General features: G+C 37.8%; 1 protein-coding gene across 2 annotated transcripts in view; it reads left to right on the top strand.

Annotated features, from left to right (window-relative positions):
- GCLC (glutamate-cysteine ligase catalytic subunit) overlaps positions 1-14,576 on the top strand; it is a 36,382-nt gene extending 21,806 nt beyond the window's left edge. The window contains exons 7-16 of one of the 2 annotated variants that reach the window (XM_005518101.3): positions 2,712-2,786; positions 3,653-3,769; positions 4,573-4,711; positions 5,237-5,349; positions 6,027-6,119; positions 6,843-6,947; positions 8,916-8,997; positions 9,088-9,191; positions 9,284-9,404; positions 12,868-14,576. In XM_005518101.3, coding sequence (XP_005518158.1) covers positions 2,712-2,786; positions 3,653-3,769; positions 4,573-4,711; positions 5,237-5,349; positions 6,027-6,119; positions 6,843-6,947; positions 8,916-8,997; positions 9,088-9,191; positions 9,284-9,404; positions 12,868-13,073 — 1,155 coding nt within the window. In that variant the 3' untranslated portion in view covers positions 13,074-14,576. The remainder of the gene's footprint in view (positions 1-2,711; positions 2,787-3,652; positions 3,770-4,572; positions 4,712-5,236; positions 5,350-6,026; positions 6,120-6,842; positions 6,948-8,915; positions 8,998-9,087; positions 9,192-9,283; positions 9,405-12,867) is intronic. The other variant, XM_014263583.2, reaches the window with a different exon arrangement.
- The last annotated feature ends 821 nt before the right edge of the window (positions 14,577-15,397 follow it).

The raw sequence follows: 15,397 nt of genomic DNA on the forward strand, positions 1-15,397 counted from the left end.
ATTCATTGACAAACTCCTATCATGAACTCCTACAAAGTTTCTCATTCTTAAATATTTTTATCTATCTGCTAAGGAGTTGTTTCCTCACTGCTTGTACCACAAACCTACCAAATCCATGTGGGTAGTAGTCTTTCTGACTGTGTGCTGAGAGATATTTTTGATTCTGTTTTCTCTCTTTAGACCATGCCCACTTTATATGTTTTTGGTGATTTGCCTGAGTTATTCCTGTCTCACAGTATCTTCCCTTTAAATCCAGGTGCTGAATATTAAGAGTGCTTTAATCCTTTCATTTTCTGTTTGCTTTAAATATTTCTCTGATGCTGAGCACTAACACCTTAGGTAATCATGGTTTATTTGAGTCTTGATAAAATGTGCCTGTTGCCACTACAGTCTTGGAAGCAGAGCTAGGAAGAGGCTAGTGTTAACTCTCTATGGGATTAAAGGAAATTCTCCAGGCTCTTCTTGTTTCATAGCAGGGACAGAAAACCTCATAAAAAGCACTCCCTTTCAGCTTGCAAAACTAGAAAAGCTGTATAAATAAAAGTTCCTGACAGGTGCTACATACAGTTTCTTGTCACTAGGGCAAACTAAAGCTAATCTGATGAGATAGTAAAGTGTACATAATACTGTATGGTTTTACGAGGTGTTGGTTTGCCATGGTTTGTTTTATACCATCTCTCTTATTTAAGACCAATAAAAGAAATCCTGCCTTATTCAGTCATTGTATGAACTTTAAAAACATTATTAAATTCCTTTTGAAAGGAGTACTGTTTTACTACTGCATACTGCTACGTTTTATTACTACATTCTGGTAATCAGTGGCCAAATTCAAATTTGGTAGTTATTATCAAAGGGAGAATGAAAACAAGGCTGGCAGCTGCTTCTGTATTAACTGATAATTCCTGATAACTGACTAGAAGAAAACATGCATGACCCACCATTTTTTTAAGGTAGTTTGTAGTATATATGCTTCCTTTTGTGTTTGGGGGGTGGTCTTGTTGGTTTGGTTTTTGTTCCTTTTTTTAGTACTCCACACCGAGCGACAACTTGATGAATTTCCTGAGGTAAAAATAATGTCCTGATGAGCTTGGGCTGGGATGGCCTGCATTGGCAGTGCCTGTAGGCCTTCTGGAGAAGACAGCCGTGCCCTTTTCCTCTGTAATGGGACATTTGTCTAGAAACCATGTTGAGTATCAGATTTAATGTGATTTGGAATAAACATAAAAGGAAAGGGGAGGCCAGTTTCACTGTCTGGGGAAAGAGTGTGGGTATCCTGTCAACCCACCCCACTTAAAGGCTGGCTCCCTAGTGCTGAATGTCCAAAATAAGTGATGAAAAATCATACTTGCCTGCTTTTCTGCAAGATAATTAATCTTGTCTTTTAACCCAACTGGATTTTTGTTTGTTTCCTTTGTTTTTTTCTGAAAAAACAAAACAAGCCACTTGAAGGATAACATAGAAGGAATATTTCTCCACAGCACAGCTGTTTTCTAATTTGGGATGTTTTCATGAATATTCGATGAAGATTTAAAAAGACAAAACAAACACAGACAAATCCCATATTTCCCCTTTATCACCATCATCAACATCCCCCCAAAAAATCCATCACTGAGGCACCTGTGAATTCAGGAGTTTTGGAGGGATTTGTTGGTTGTTTTTTAAAATCTTACTTGAGGTGCAATTTGGTTTAGTGGCAAGCTGAGAAGAATATTAGTGTTTTGTGGGATGCTCTAATTAATATCCTTGGAAGAGGAAAGCCTGTGTCAACTGGAATTCTTCAAGACAGCGAGCAGAGATGTTGATTGGGAGCTGAAGCTTGTTGTATAATGTTACAATAGTGGTATAGGGGTACATTCCCATCTAAGTTTTCCTCTGATCTGTGAATACATGAACTGCTAAGACAAAGGGAGTTTGGAGACTGATCACTCTGCAGTTTTAAAATTCATAAAGTGTTGGTTTGCAAAGTCCAGAGGGTAAGGTCTGCTACTATAAATGTGTCTTCTGTTTGATACTGCTCTGAGTAAATTTCACAAAAATATTACAAAGGAGTTACATATTCCAGTGGCCTATCTGTGGCAGGGCTTCCAAAGCATTAATGCCTTCTGCAAATAATTTTTCTTTTCTATTTTTTTGCTGGGTTCTGTCCTCTAATATAGAAAAATCTGGAGGGTTTTTTTGTTTTGTTTTGTTTTTTTTTTAATGAAAGTTACAGTAGACACACAGATATTCTTTTTTTCCCCACAGTTTTTCAGGATCAAAGGCATCTTGAAATGTTCTTTAAAACAGGATTAGCGTCACATAAAGCAAATGTTAAATCTACAATAGAGTCTGACTGTTGTTCTAAGTAAGTAGGTTCCTGGCTTACTTCCTGAAGGTGCATTATTCACCCATGTGTACTCTAGATGTTAACTCAGCTTTCTTTGATTCTGGCAAGTGTTTATATATTCAGCCTCACTGTAGAAGCATTATGGTCTGAAATCTTTTCATGAACATGGAAATGGCATGGAAAGAAGCTTGTAATATAAATGCTACTGATAAGTGGGGCAGAAATGTGTCCAAGACTTGGGGGGAAAACCCACACAAAAAAAAACCTAACAAAAGAAACAAAAGCTTTTAGTATGTAAATAATTTTATTATAGACTTTATTTTAAATCTAGGAAGACTGTTGTATGATTATAGAAATTTGATAGCAACTGTACATCTTCCAACAGGTAACATTTCAAGCTTGCAGCATTTCTGAAGCAAGGTATCTCTATGATCAGCTAGCTACAATTTGTCCCATTGTGGTAAGTAGTGAACATCTGTCAGATGAACTCTTTCTTAGTGGCAAAACCCACTATATATTAAAAAAATTACCCAAATTGCAAGCTCAGAAATTGGGTACTCAGGGAGAAGGCTCTTTCTAGGTTGTCACATGAGTCATATTAACTATTCAATGTGCAGATGACACCACAAAACAGATAATACCTGTTCCTTCTTGGCCCTTGTGTCTGTTTCTTCCCTTCTGCTGTCATTCCCACATACATGAGACTTGTTGAATAGTTTTAGAAATAGATGTGGGCAGTTTCTCATGAAAATAAGGCAAGCTTGCTCCTTAAAATAATTTTTAGTTTTTCAACTGGTGTTGAAAACCCTCTGGTGTTACAGAGGGTTTCAGGTTAAGTTTAAATATTTTATAAGCATTTTGTAATAAACAACTGTTTGTAACAGTAGTTATGAAAATAAAGTGTCTGTCTGGTCTGGATGATGAGTAGATCCTGCCCTGAATGAGATATATTCCAGCTGTGTTACTAAGGTGCTTGGCTAAACAAAAATAAACAAAATAAAATGATTGCCGGGTCAACTTTGGAAGTGAGCAAGCAGAATACGTGCTGATTTCTCTCAAAAGTGCTTCTGCTTGTGTCATTTTTGTGTTCCTTAAATGCTGATCTGTAGAGGTAAATATTTGGAATGTCAGATGCCACTTCAGGAATGCTAACCTTTGACCCAGGCATTTTTTTGAGGTAGCAGTTGAGATATTTCTGCTATGAAATACATATTAAATGAATTATATGTACTTCAGTTTCCTCTGAATCCCTTTCCAGTGGGGTTGTATTTTGCTTTTGGTTTCTTGGCCTGTCCTTTGTCTTGATATCAGGTTGTTTCATTTTAGATGGCGTTGAGTGCTGCATCTCCCTTCTACAGAGGCTACGTGTCTGACATTGACTGTCGCTGGGGAGTGATCTCGGCTTCCGTGGATGATCGAACGCGGGAGGAGAGAGGGCTAGAGGTAAGCTGTGTTATGTAGTAGGTGTCTGGGTTTTTTCAGGCAAAAAAGTTAAATCTCCTTTAGTATCAAATTCTGCTTGTGCTCATCAGAATCCCTGATGAGAGAATGTGATTGTCTTTGTGGTAAATACAGGAGAGATGGTGTTAACACTCACCTTGGTTGGTCAGTTTGTGTTAACAAATGCATATTTTTAATTAGGTATGGAATCCCAGTCTTCCACATCTGGCTGAAAAGGGCCTCCGTGATGAAACTTTCTAATTTATGCTTGAGCCCAAAATTCAAAAATTGCACTAGGTTAATTAGCAGGTAGTATGAACTAGAGCTAAATCAAGAGAGCCAGATGTCAGAACTTGTAGAGTTTCTCTAAGCAGGAATTTCCATTCAAGGCACTTAAAAAATTACTTAAAATAAATACTTCTTAAAATTTACTTGAAATATTTCTTGAACTACCTATTTTAAGGGCATCTCTAGCAGTGTGCGCATGGTGAAACTGGTATGTGTTTAATGCTTTCCAGGTGCTTGGGGTAATGGTGTATTACATCAGGAAAACATTTCTGCTTCTAGAGAATTCTAGTCAATGTGTGATGACTGATTTTTGCTCAGATATGTGTCTGCAAACAAAATAATTGTAATTCCAGAATCACTTTATATTGAGCCTATTTAAGACTCAGGCTTTTAATAATTTTAATTGAGGTTGTAGGGTTTTTTAAATAGGATAATAATTCTCAACGTGTCATTAGTGAGCAAAACTTAGGTAACATTGTTAACAAGCTGTTAAAATATTGTATTCTTAAATTATATAGCCACTGAAGAACAGCCATTATAGAATCAGTAAATCCAGATATGATTCCATAGACAGTTATCTATCTGAATGTGGTGAGAAATACAATGACATTGATTTGACAATAGACAAAGATATCTACGAGCACCTAATAAAGGAAGGTAAGTGTTTGCTTCATTATGAGCAGGTTAAGAATTATGTTTGCAGTGTGTGGGGATATTTTATATTTTTATTCTTGTTTGTTACAAACATTGTGCAGCCCTCAGAGTGACTCCTACTTGGGAAGTATCTGTGCAGAGTGGTCTTGAGAGCTTTTAAAAAAGGATTTACTTTTAACAGAAACTGTCCCTAATGCATCAAACTGAGTTTCTCTTGCTGGAATTCATGTTTTATTTTTACGGAGAGCTGAACTGCTTTAGGAAACATGGCACAGAATGCATCAGGAAACAGGAAGAATGGCAGCCACTACCAATATTCAGCTGCCATTTCCAAACAAGAACCTGTTTGGGTTTGGGTTTTATTCTCTTTTTAATCATTTCCTTCCTTCCTGAAGTCATTGCTTTAACAGGATGTGGTGGGTTGAGGTAGCATTGCAGTGTTAGATATTTTCAGTCTTGTAAAAAAAATAATTTCCTAGAGCCTGTTTTGATATGTGTGAATTGTTTGTTTGCATTTTCATTTTGTAGGTATTGACCACCTTTTGGCACAGCATATTGCACACTTGTTCATTCGAGACCCATTGACTTTGTTTGAGGAGAAAATACATCTAGATGATGCAAATGAATCCGACCATTTTGAGGTTATGTCTGCTATAGAGGAATTTAATATATATATAAATATATAATTGCTTATTTTTATAATACTACATAATTGGAGGATGGCTGTATTAGCTAAGAATTTTTTCATTAATTTTTCACTTCAGCCAGTTTTTTAGCATATAACTTCGCAGTTATAAGCACATTCATTTATTCATTTTATCTTCTATTTAGAAGGTAATGGCTTATACTTTAAACCAAATAAAATATGAAGAGCCTAAATTATAACTATGTATATAAATGTTAAGGGGAACCATCCATTTTTAAGGCTTCCTAAAAACTGGTTTGTATTTTATTTATGTAGAAATCTCTCTTTTACAGATTTATGAGGTAATAGCTGTGGTAATATTAGGCCTTTTTAGTTCAGGATGGGTCAGCCCCTCATGAAAAAGTAAAGTCAGCTGCATGCCAGTCCCTTAGTGTCTTGTGCATAATACTCAACCAAAACAGCAAGAGAAAGTAGAACATATTTGCTCCTAGGATGGGTAGTTGTACTGTGAGCTTTAGGAAGTTACAGCACTTACTTTGGAACCGCTTTTCTAACCTGCTACACTGTTCCACAGAAAAGACTAGGACTCTAGTTATCTGCTTATTTTTCTACAATTATATTATAGAATTATGTGTATCTCAATTGTGACAGATTATTTCATGTGCTTTGCAGAATATTCAGTCTACAAACTGGCAGACGATGAGATTTAAGCCACCACCTCCAAATTCAGATATTGGATGGAGAGTGGAATTCAGACCTATGGAGGTAAGGAAGACATCAGTATGTACAAGAGCACATTTCCTTTTAAGTGGAACAGTACCAGGCATTCTGCCATCCAGTATCAAACTCCTATTACTTGTGCTGTGTTTTCTCTCCTTTGATTTGCTAGATGCAAGTGAAGTGGACAGCAGTATTTAATCAGACACGGACTGTGGGAATGTAACTGACAGGAGAATCCACTGCAGCACATCAACGCATGCTAATGGATTTGGGGTGATGGGGAAAGGAATTAGGCTTGTATTAAAGCAGCACTAAACAAAGCCCTATTTAGCTTCTAGAGACTGTATTTCTCCAGTACATTTCCTGGTACTGAACAATTCCAGTGTCACGGTTTACTTTTTTCAGAAGTGCTTTTATTCTGTAGCTGTCTGTTTCTAAGCTCTCTGAATTTAATCCTTTTAAAGTAGAAATTTAAAAGCTACTGTACTTCTGTAATTAGACAGAGAGCCTGAAGGTGCAGGTTATTAGTCTCTTGAAACACAAGTGTGCTTTGCATCAAATTGCAGGGTTGAGTTTGTTGAAGCGTGTGCGTGCATTGAGCGCTGGAAGTCACTGCTGGTGATGGCGCGTGTGCATCACCCCTGGGCAAGTACAGTGTGTGTGAGCACAAGTGGCAACATGAACATCCGAGTCAAACTGTTCCAGACTGTCCTTGCATGAGTCCTTGTTCCCTCTAAAGTAATGGAATCTTACTCCTTTCATGTCTAGGTCCAGTTAACAGACTTTGAAAACTCTGCATATGTTGTGTTTGTGGTATTGCTAACCAGAGTGATTCTGTCATATAAACTGGATTTTCTCATTCCTTTGTCCAAGGTAGGTGTGAAAGATCAGATCTGTTAGAGCTAAATGTTATGCATCAAGTGTTATTTTTATCCCCTGAAAGCTAGGAAATAATATTTGTCCACTTACAGAACAGTCATTTTTATCTTCCAGTCAGTTTTCATCTGTACCAGTACTTTGAATTAATTTAAACTCTATAGTATTAAAGTAAATACTTTACTGCTGTCTCATGGAATTAAACATAGGCAAATGCTGTAGGAATTTCTGTGATGCCTAGCAGTGTCTAACTGCTGCAGAAGTGTTGAGAAATACCATTGTCACAAGGCTGTTTTGCAGCTGGGAAAGGGTATGTTGCCCCTATTTTACATGCAGAGGGGGAAATAACCTGTGGAAGTCAAAATAAAAAAATACTGCTGATTCTGATCACAACTGTGACTTGTCTTGAGACAGACAAGCCATGAAAAACGTATTTTTTCCTTAATCTTTCCCTCACAATTGCTGAATTGTTTTGTGTGAAACTGTCCTTGCATGTCCTCTTTCTGAGGCACTTGACCAAAAAAATGTCTTTTGGGATGGATGTTCCTGTGATGTTATAGGTAACTTTAAAAAAGATCTTGTAGGGCAGGAGGGCTTTTGATACTATGCTGGAAAATCCAGCATTGCCATAGTATCCTGTGGCTTTTCATAGGGTTTTTTAATTACAATGGAGAAAAATACTGAAGTTGTAAATTTACAGTAATCATACCATACATACATGGTATGATTTGGTATGACTTCTAAAAGGAGATATCAGGGAGTTCAGACTGCATAAATAATGCAGCAGTTTTGCCCTTAGATTACATAATTACACTGTTATTTGAGTGTCTCAAAAGCAGCAAATTTTTAACTAGCAGTTAAGAGTGAGTAAGAGATCAGGTGCTGAAATAACCTGAACAGAATTGGAGGGCTGAGGGGCTTAAAATTACTTGAGCTTGCCAAGCAATTTGGCAGGTAATGCAACACAGAATTGCACAACCATTGGTAAGCCTGTCTCTTTTAAGTAAAATAATAGGGGGTTATGGGGCTAATCTCACACTAATCTTGGCTGTCTGATTGAATGGGGTTGAACACTCATCAGCTGAGACCGGAGTTCTTTCAAACTTTCAAAACAACCTGTTGTGTAAATAGGTTTCATAATATAAAATTAACTGAAAACAGCTTTGAAAGGTAAGAAGTGAAGATTTTGCATAGCCTTTAGTTAAAGATCAGACAAAGAATTCAGCAAATGATATCTGCTTTTCTGAAGAGAGTATGGTAAAGCTGATGTCCAAAAGCTGTATGATGTTAATTCCCTGAGAACACAAACCAAAGAACTTGGACAAAATCTTCCATCCAGAAAGACAAGAGCGATGCTTATGTCATTTGCAGAGCAAACGTTGTAATTTGGAGGACTTTCGAGAAGCCTGAAATTTACAATTTTTTTGCTAGCAATCTGAGTTTAAATATCTAACAGGTGTTTGGGAATGGAAAAGATACAACTCCTGTACAAACTTATTTGAATGATGTTTCTGAAGGTTTGTTTAATGCAGTGATAATTCTTCTAAAGACAATGATGATTTTGTTAATAAAAGCAGCAAATCATGGCTAGGAAAATTGAAAATTTCTTCTTCCGTACTTATTTAAATTTCATCTAAATATGCAAAGAAGTCTGCCAGAAGGGATGCAAACTGTTAATCATAACTGTTCCTGTGTTTTCATCCAAATCTAAATTAGCATAGCATGTTCTAACATGATACCATTACCTATTCTGCTGGAGACCCAGTTTAATAAAACGTCATCTATTCCTGGGTTTGTCCTGGACCCTGAACAATTAAATAAACCTTCGCTTCACAGCTTGACCTTGTGTGATGAAATAGTAAGAAATACAGTAGATGTTTCAACTTATAAAACCCAATTGTGACAGTTTGGTAGAATCCTACTTTTCTAAAATGTCACTGATCTTTGAAACACTTTTTTTGCCAGGTGGATGAAAACATGAAGGTGGCCCAGAAAAGAGATGCTGTACGACAGGGAATGTTCTACTTCAGAAAAGATATATGCAAAGGTATCACATCAAGTAATATGACTAACATTGTTATGGATGTTTAGCACATTTCTTGCCTTTTAACCATTTTTCCTTTTGTCACACATGAAGGTGGAAATGCTGTTGTGGATGGATGTGGCTCTGCCCAGAATGGAACAGGCACCGACACAGAAGAGTACACCTTAATGAGCATTGATACAATTATCAATGGGAAGGTCATAGCCTCTTCTGCCTGGAATACATTCTATTCTACCCTCCTATAAACCAGACTGAGTGTGATTTATGCTTATTCTGTTCTCTTACACAGGAAGGAGTCTTTCCTGGTTTGATCCCTATTTTGAATTCCTATCTTGAAAACATGGAAGTGGATGTGGACACAAGATGCACCATCCTAAACTATCTGAAGCTTATTAAAAAGAGAGCTTCTGGTATGTTTGACATTTTTGGACATTGACTTTCTTGGCATTTTTTGACCTCCAGTTGGATAAGACTGATGGGAGCTGTGGGTATCTCGTTAGCTGTTGAATCATTAGAGCGAAGGACTGGAGTGCGTTCTCTGGTTTAAATCTTGTCCTGTCTACTTTTGATTTTTAATGTTTAGTGATCCATTTTAGAACTTAAATTAGGAATAACTGATAGAGTAACAATTATGGTTTAGATGGTAGTATAAAGTCCTCAATTTTGCTTTTCAACACTTTTTGCTGCTGTATTGTCCATTTTGTAGTAGTCTAAACATACACATACATAGTCCACTTTGCCCTGTCAGTTGAGTATTGTAAGAGTATTTGAGGCTGGGTCTGATAGTTTGCCTGATATTACTGGTGTGACTCCAAAGCTTACTCCTCCAAAGCATTCATAAGTCTAAACTCAGGTCTGCTAGATCATGGGACCTAGACTTTAGCTCACTGACAAGTCCTTCCATAAGTAGCAGAACTACAAGGCAGAGCAGAGCAGGCTCTTCCACTGTTTTTCCCACATTGCAGTGTTTTTCAAGACAGGTTATAATGAGTGTTTGTTTATGTTTCTTTTTAATATGCAGCAGTATAATGAGTGAAAGATGCAGACTAAACTTAATTCAGAACTGTGTGCTTAACTGCATTGATGTAAATAATAGTTCAGCTAGATGGTTAATTTTAGCCTCATAAGTCAAGAATTTTTTTTTTCTTCCTCCCCATCCTGAGTTTTAAACTAAAGTGTTGCATTCCTTTTTAATTCTTGAAAATTGCTGTAGAAGTTTCTAGGGTAAAGACTTTTCTAAAGCTGAGGTGGAAATCGGGATTTTATCTGATTTGGCAATTCACTAATTTAGCAGTTCTTCAGAATGGTTACATGTTTTTAAACACTCCCTTGACTGTGGGTTTGGGTTTTTTCCTTCAGAGAAATGGTCTTGAGAAAACAAGGAATTAATAACTCCAGCAGGGTCTTTTTCCTAAGGCCTAGTGACCTGGGTCCAACCCCAGCTGCAGGTGTTCCCCACCAAAGAAAAGCTTTGCTACCTAGTGCAAAGTTTCGGGCATTGCAAAAGTCAGCTCCTGTATTTACACAGAGCTAAAAGCTGTGAAAGCGAGGTAGATAAGAGTGTAGGTTTATAGTTCAGCTCTTATGAACTGAAATGACTTTTAAATGAGGCTTCTTAAAAGCTAGAATTCACAGAATAAAAAACCATTAGGTATTGTATTACTTTGCCACAATGTTTCTCAGTTGTGAGCTTTGGATTATTCCAGTTTACTCTTGATCTTAAATGTTCCTGATCTGTAGCCTGTTTAGTATGAGTCATATCCACAAAGAGTGGCCATTTTTCAGATTTCTCAAATGGTGAACACAGCACTCATGAGTTAAGATCACTGACACCTTAGCTGCTGTGGCTGTAACCTTGCCCCAGCATAATTCATTTGAGCTTCAGTCACCACCTTCCTGCAGCACAGCAAGATAATTACCCTCCTGGTCTTTGTATAGCTGGTGTGTGACTGCCACCACTCAAGTGAGACTACAGATTTGCTAGGCCAGCAGCAGCTGCTGACCAGTACCAAATATTAATGAAAGCAGTACTGAGGTAGCAGCATCAAGTTGTTCTTGTCCATGTGCTCTCATGGCTGCCCTCAGCGTGGTAATTACAGAACTTGATGAGCATTCACAGATTTCCATGATCTTTACCTTACCTTTCTTGAAGCAGATACACTTTTAGTCCCCCTGAAGTCATACATTAAGAAATTACACAATTCTATTATATGCTTTTTGAAAAAAAGTAATTCTGTAGATTTTAATGTTTAAATGCTCATCACAGTTATTCCATCATATGCCTTCTAGTTCCTGTGCTGTAGGATCATGTTTATCTACTCACTTGCCATCAGCATTCATAATTGTGCAGACTTCTCCAGTATACGGTTGCTCCGGAACTTAGTCCCTCTGCCTCTCTTTGCCTGGAAGGTGTATCACACCTTTTGTCAGTCAGTGGTACTTTTGAGAGCTGCAGGCTGTGCTCCCAGTGAAGGTGTGCAGGGTTCTGCAGGGATAGGGAGTGCCTGGGCTGCCTGGCCACTAGGGGTCTGTGTTGGTGTGCACTGGACACTCCCTGGCTCCTCCAGCACTGATGCCTGCAAGGCTTGCACTTCAAACACGTCTCTTTTGAAGCTTCACTCATCTCCTGACTCCACTGACTTTCTTGCAGGCCCCCTGCTTCTTGTTGGTGTCAGAAAGTTTCATGTTGAGCTTTTAGTGCCTTCAACAAATAAAGCCTCTTAAGTAATTTTTTTCCTGCCCACTTACGTAGAAGTGTAAACTTTGGCCTCATTCCTTTAAAACATTACTTCTGGTTTTTGAACCGCATTTTGATTTCTAGTAACCTTTTTAATTCTGCTGTTCTTTCCGGTACTTTCTGCAATTTTTCGGATTTATCTTTTTGTACATCTGTTCAAAACCACTGCTAGGATATTTTTAAATAGTGTTGGATTCTTTTTACTTTTTATTTGTTTTCCTTCATGCTTTCTCTAACTTGATTCCTCTTGCTTTTTATAATATGCTTAAACCAAAGACTTCTGTACTGGAAGCCCTTGACTGTTTCCACTCTCACAGTGAAGCTGATGTTCCAGTAACTAGCCACGCTCTTTGTGCATCCCATCAGCCCATCTTAATGACTTAACTGTTAGTGTTACCTTAAACTTGTAGTAGTTAAGGTTTGCTTGCGCATGCTGCATTCAGGAGCAAGATTCATCAGCCTGGACACTGGTCCAGCCAGCCCCCAGCTGCTACTTCATGGGGATACCAGTCTCCTGCAAGTAGTGTTTGTCATCCAATGACCTTGTATAGAGGTGCTGGGGACCCTTAGGTACCTGCTGACCAACCCAAGAACTGGGGAGTGAAGCAGAGGCACTGTATACAAACCAGAAGTCAGTATAATTCAGAACCAGCCTATTTTTTGCTAGAGTACCTGGCAGAGGGAGAAAGAATAGTAAGCCAAGGTTGACTGATCAAAATTAGCAGCTCAGTTGGATGGCTCAACTACAGACTTACTTTATATAAATGTAGTAGTGCAGAGGTGTCTGTTGATTCATCTCAGCCAGATTCTCTGTTAAATGAAGTGTTTAAGACCTTTTGCTATTCAATCTGTTGGTAGCACCTGTTCCAGTTGCTACTTCTCTCTGCATTATGTCATTGAAACATCTGAAAGCTGGAAAACTGCACCAGATAAGTGGCTTTTAGACCATCAGGGATATGCCAGCTTAATTGTGCCTGCAGTTTAGCCACATTTAAAAACCAAAAAGTATAGGAATGTGTTTCTTATGAAAGCATGGGCTACTCATTAATCGTATATATAGGACACAGAACATACAGGTGTTCTACTGTTAAATTAGATGTATAAACTGTGAAATTTTAATTTCTTTTTGCCCACAGGAGAATTAATGACAGTTGCTCGATGGATGAGGGAATTCATTGCACAGCATCCGGACTACAAGCAAGACAGTGTGATAACTGATGAAATTAATTACAGCCTTATGTGGAAATGCAACCAAATCGCTCAAGGCCAGGCAGAATGTCCTGAACTATTGGGGGTAGGATTTAATAAGAAACAAAGTGGAAACAAAACTGACTCTTTGTAATCAGTGAATGAATGAATGCTTCTTAAATAATAAAAAGATTAAGCCTTTTAGCAAAGCACTAGCAAAGATACTGTGAATCTGGTACAGTTTCATGGTGTGAAGACCAAAACAGGGATACTGCACTATAAAATGGGCCAATCTGCCTAAATGTTCATTTAAGGCATCCTAAAATAGGCATATTCTTATTGTTAACATTTATACAATATACATGTAAATAGTAAAATATTTTTATGATTAACATCAATGTATTTTAATAACATTGTAACTAAGGTTATTGTGAATTAGCTTGTAACTTTTTAATGCTTAATATAGAAAGAAAAATTGTCATGAACAGCTTTGTAAATGTAATGGTACTTGTATATTATATGCATTCCAGTTACTGAATGTTTACTGTAATTTTTTTAACCTGGAATGTGCTAAGTAATTTACCTTATTGTGTAAGAAAAAAAAAATCCTTCTGGATCTACCTGAATCACAGATACTTTTTCCTTTTGGGTTTTGAAAGTATATAAGAACAGACAAATATATGTGAGTCCCAGCTGGTAATCTGAGAACAGTTTCTTAGTTGCCACAAAACCTGCATCCACTTGTAAACTGTAAAACTTGGAGGAACAGATCTGTCTTTATTCAGATAATGCAAGTCAGCCTGCCTGCAGATGCACAGGTATTTTCTTCCCCTCTGAAATAAGCTATATTCTGTCTCAGTTCAGAAATCTGCCCAATGATTTCACAAAAAAGTAGTAACGGGAGATGTATCACAAGAGAGGAGGAAATGAGAGCTGGACATACAGCTCTTTTCACAACCAGAGACACCTGCTCTGGACTTCAGCCTGCTTGACTGCTCTTCTCCCATATTGTTGCTGTTCCCATAGTCGACAATGACTGCAAAACAAAACCAAACTTCTGTCTATTCTTCCTGAAGATTGAGTTTTCCATTTTATCATTTCGTTAATTATAAATATTTCTGTCAGCATGTTTATTTTCTATAAGGTAATTTATGTAGGCGGCTGGGGTTACCTACATAGCTGAAGTTATGGACAACTTGATCCCCTCTAGAAAGCAGTTTAAAGAGAAATTTTGGAATGCACTAATCCTTTGAATTGGAAGCTGGTGCGGGGAGTGACTGTAAACTATTTCAATTCAGCCATTGTATATGTAAATAAAGCAAACTTAAGGGGCCTTTTTGATTTAGCTTCTTAACTGATTTCTACAAGTGAATTGCATTAGGGTAGAAGACGCAAAGCTTAATGGAAGCATATATAAATACCTAAGGTGTAATGATTTTTTAAACAGAACTAATACAGAAACTGCAGTGAAAGGTGCACCAAGAAGCTTTTATGTACTGAATTACAATTTGTTCTGTGTTCACAGGTGTGCTTTAGAGAGTAAAAAGAATGCTCTTTTTCTGCAGTGGTGAAATTGTTTTAATTAAGATGTAGGCATATGCTAATTTAGTTTCTGTAATAAGGAAATAAAAATAAAATTTGCAGTATGTGTTGGTCACTTGCATAACTTGAACCCATGTTTTAAGATTAAAAAAGGGAGGAGTTGCATACCTGGCAAGTATAAATTACCCAGACTCACTTTGTTCACAGTGAGGCTTCTCAGGACTCAGACAAATGGTCTGACAGTCTTAGAGCAAAGAAGTCCTTGATATTGTCAAGGTAGCATCTGTCTGATTGCACAGCATGAGCTGCTATGCTTGGAAAACCCCTAAAAATAGTTGGAATGCTTTTCTGCTGGTAGTGCATCAGTACACGTCCTTATTCCCTTTCAGTTGGCATTGAATCACCCTTCTGGCCGACAATGTGCCCTGTAAGTTAGAGAACATTTTGTCATGACGCCTTAAAAGTTGTGGCTGGAAGTTTCCCTCCTGAGTTCTTGTGTGTGTGTTTCCAGAAGGGATGAGTGAAATCACAGAGCTGCTGCTCTTTTTTGAGACATTCATGGTTGCAGTGTCTAAGCATTGTACATTCAGTAGATGAAGAGTTCAGGTATGTGATCCAGTCTTTCCTTTACAGTGTGGTGAAGGCTGTCAGCACAAACCAGAGTTGCTGTAGGTACAGGGGCCAACCTTTGCCACTATCTTTGAATACAACTTAGAGGTGGCTCTGTTCTGTCTGTGTCCACTCTGAAGTAGAGAAGCAAACCCTAGTCCAAGCCTCAAGCCTAGGCTGAGCTTCTAAAGAGAGCATGAGAAGCTCCTTTGGGCTATGCATACAGGACTTCTGGCTCTGCAGTCTTGAAATGCTTTCAAGAAAATAATGACCTTTCCAACAATTGTAAGCAAAGGGAGGGGAAGAAGTATCAGGCAGCTGAGGTGA

Source organism: Pseudopodoces humilis, chromosome 3, assembly GCF_049639895.1.
Source record: "Pseudopodoces humilis isolate 2021_Gansu_Grassland_sample_001 chromosome 3, ASM4963989v1, whole genome shotgun sequence".
Lineage (NCBI taxonomy): Eukaryota > Metazoa > Chordata > Aves > Passeriformes > Paridae > Pseudopodoces > Pseudopodoces humilis.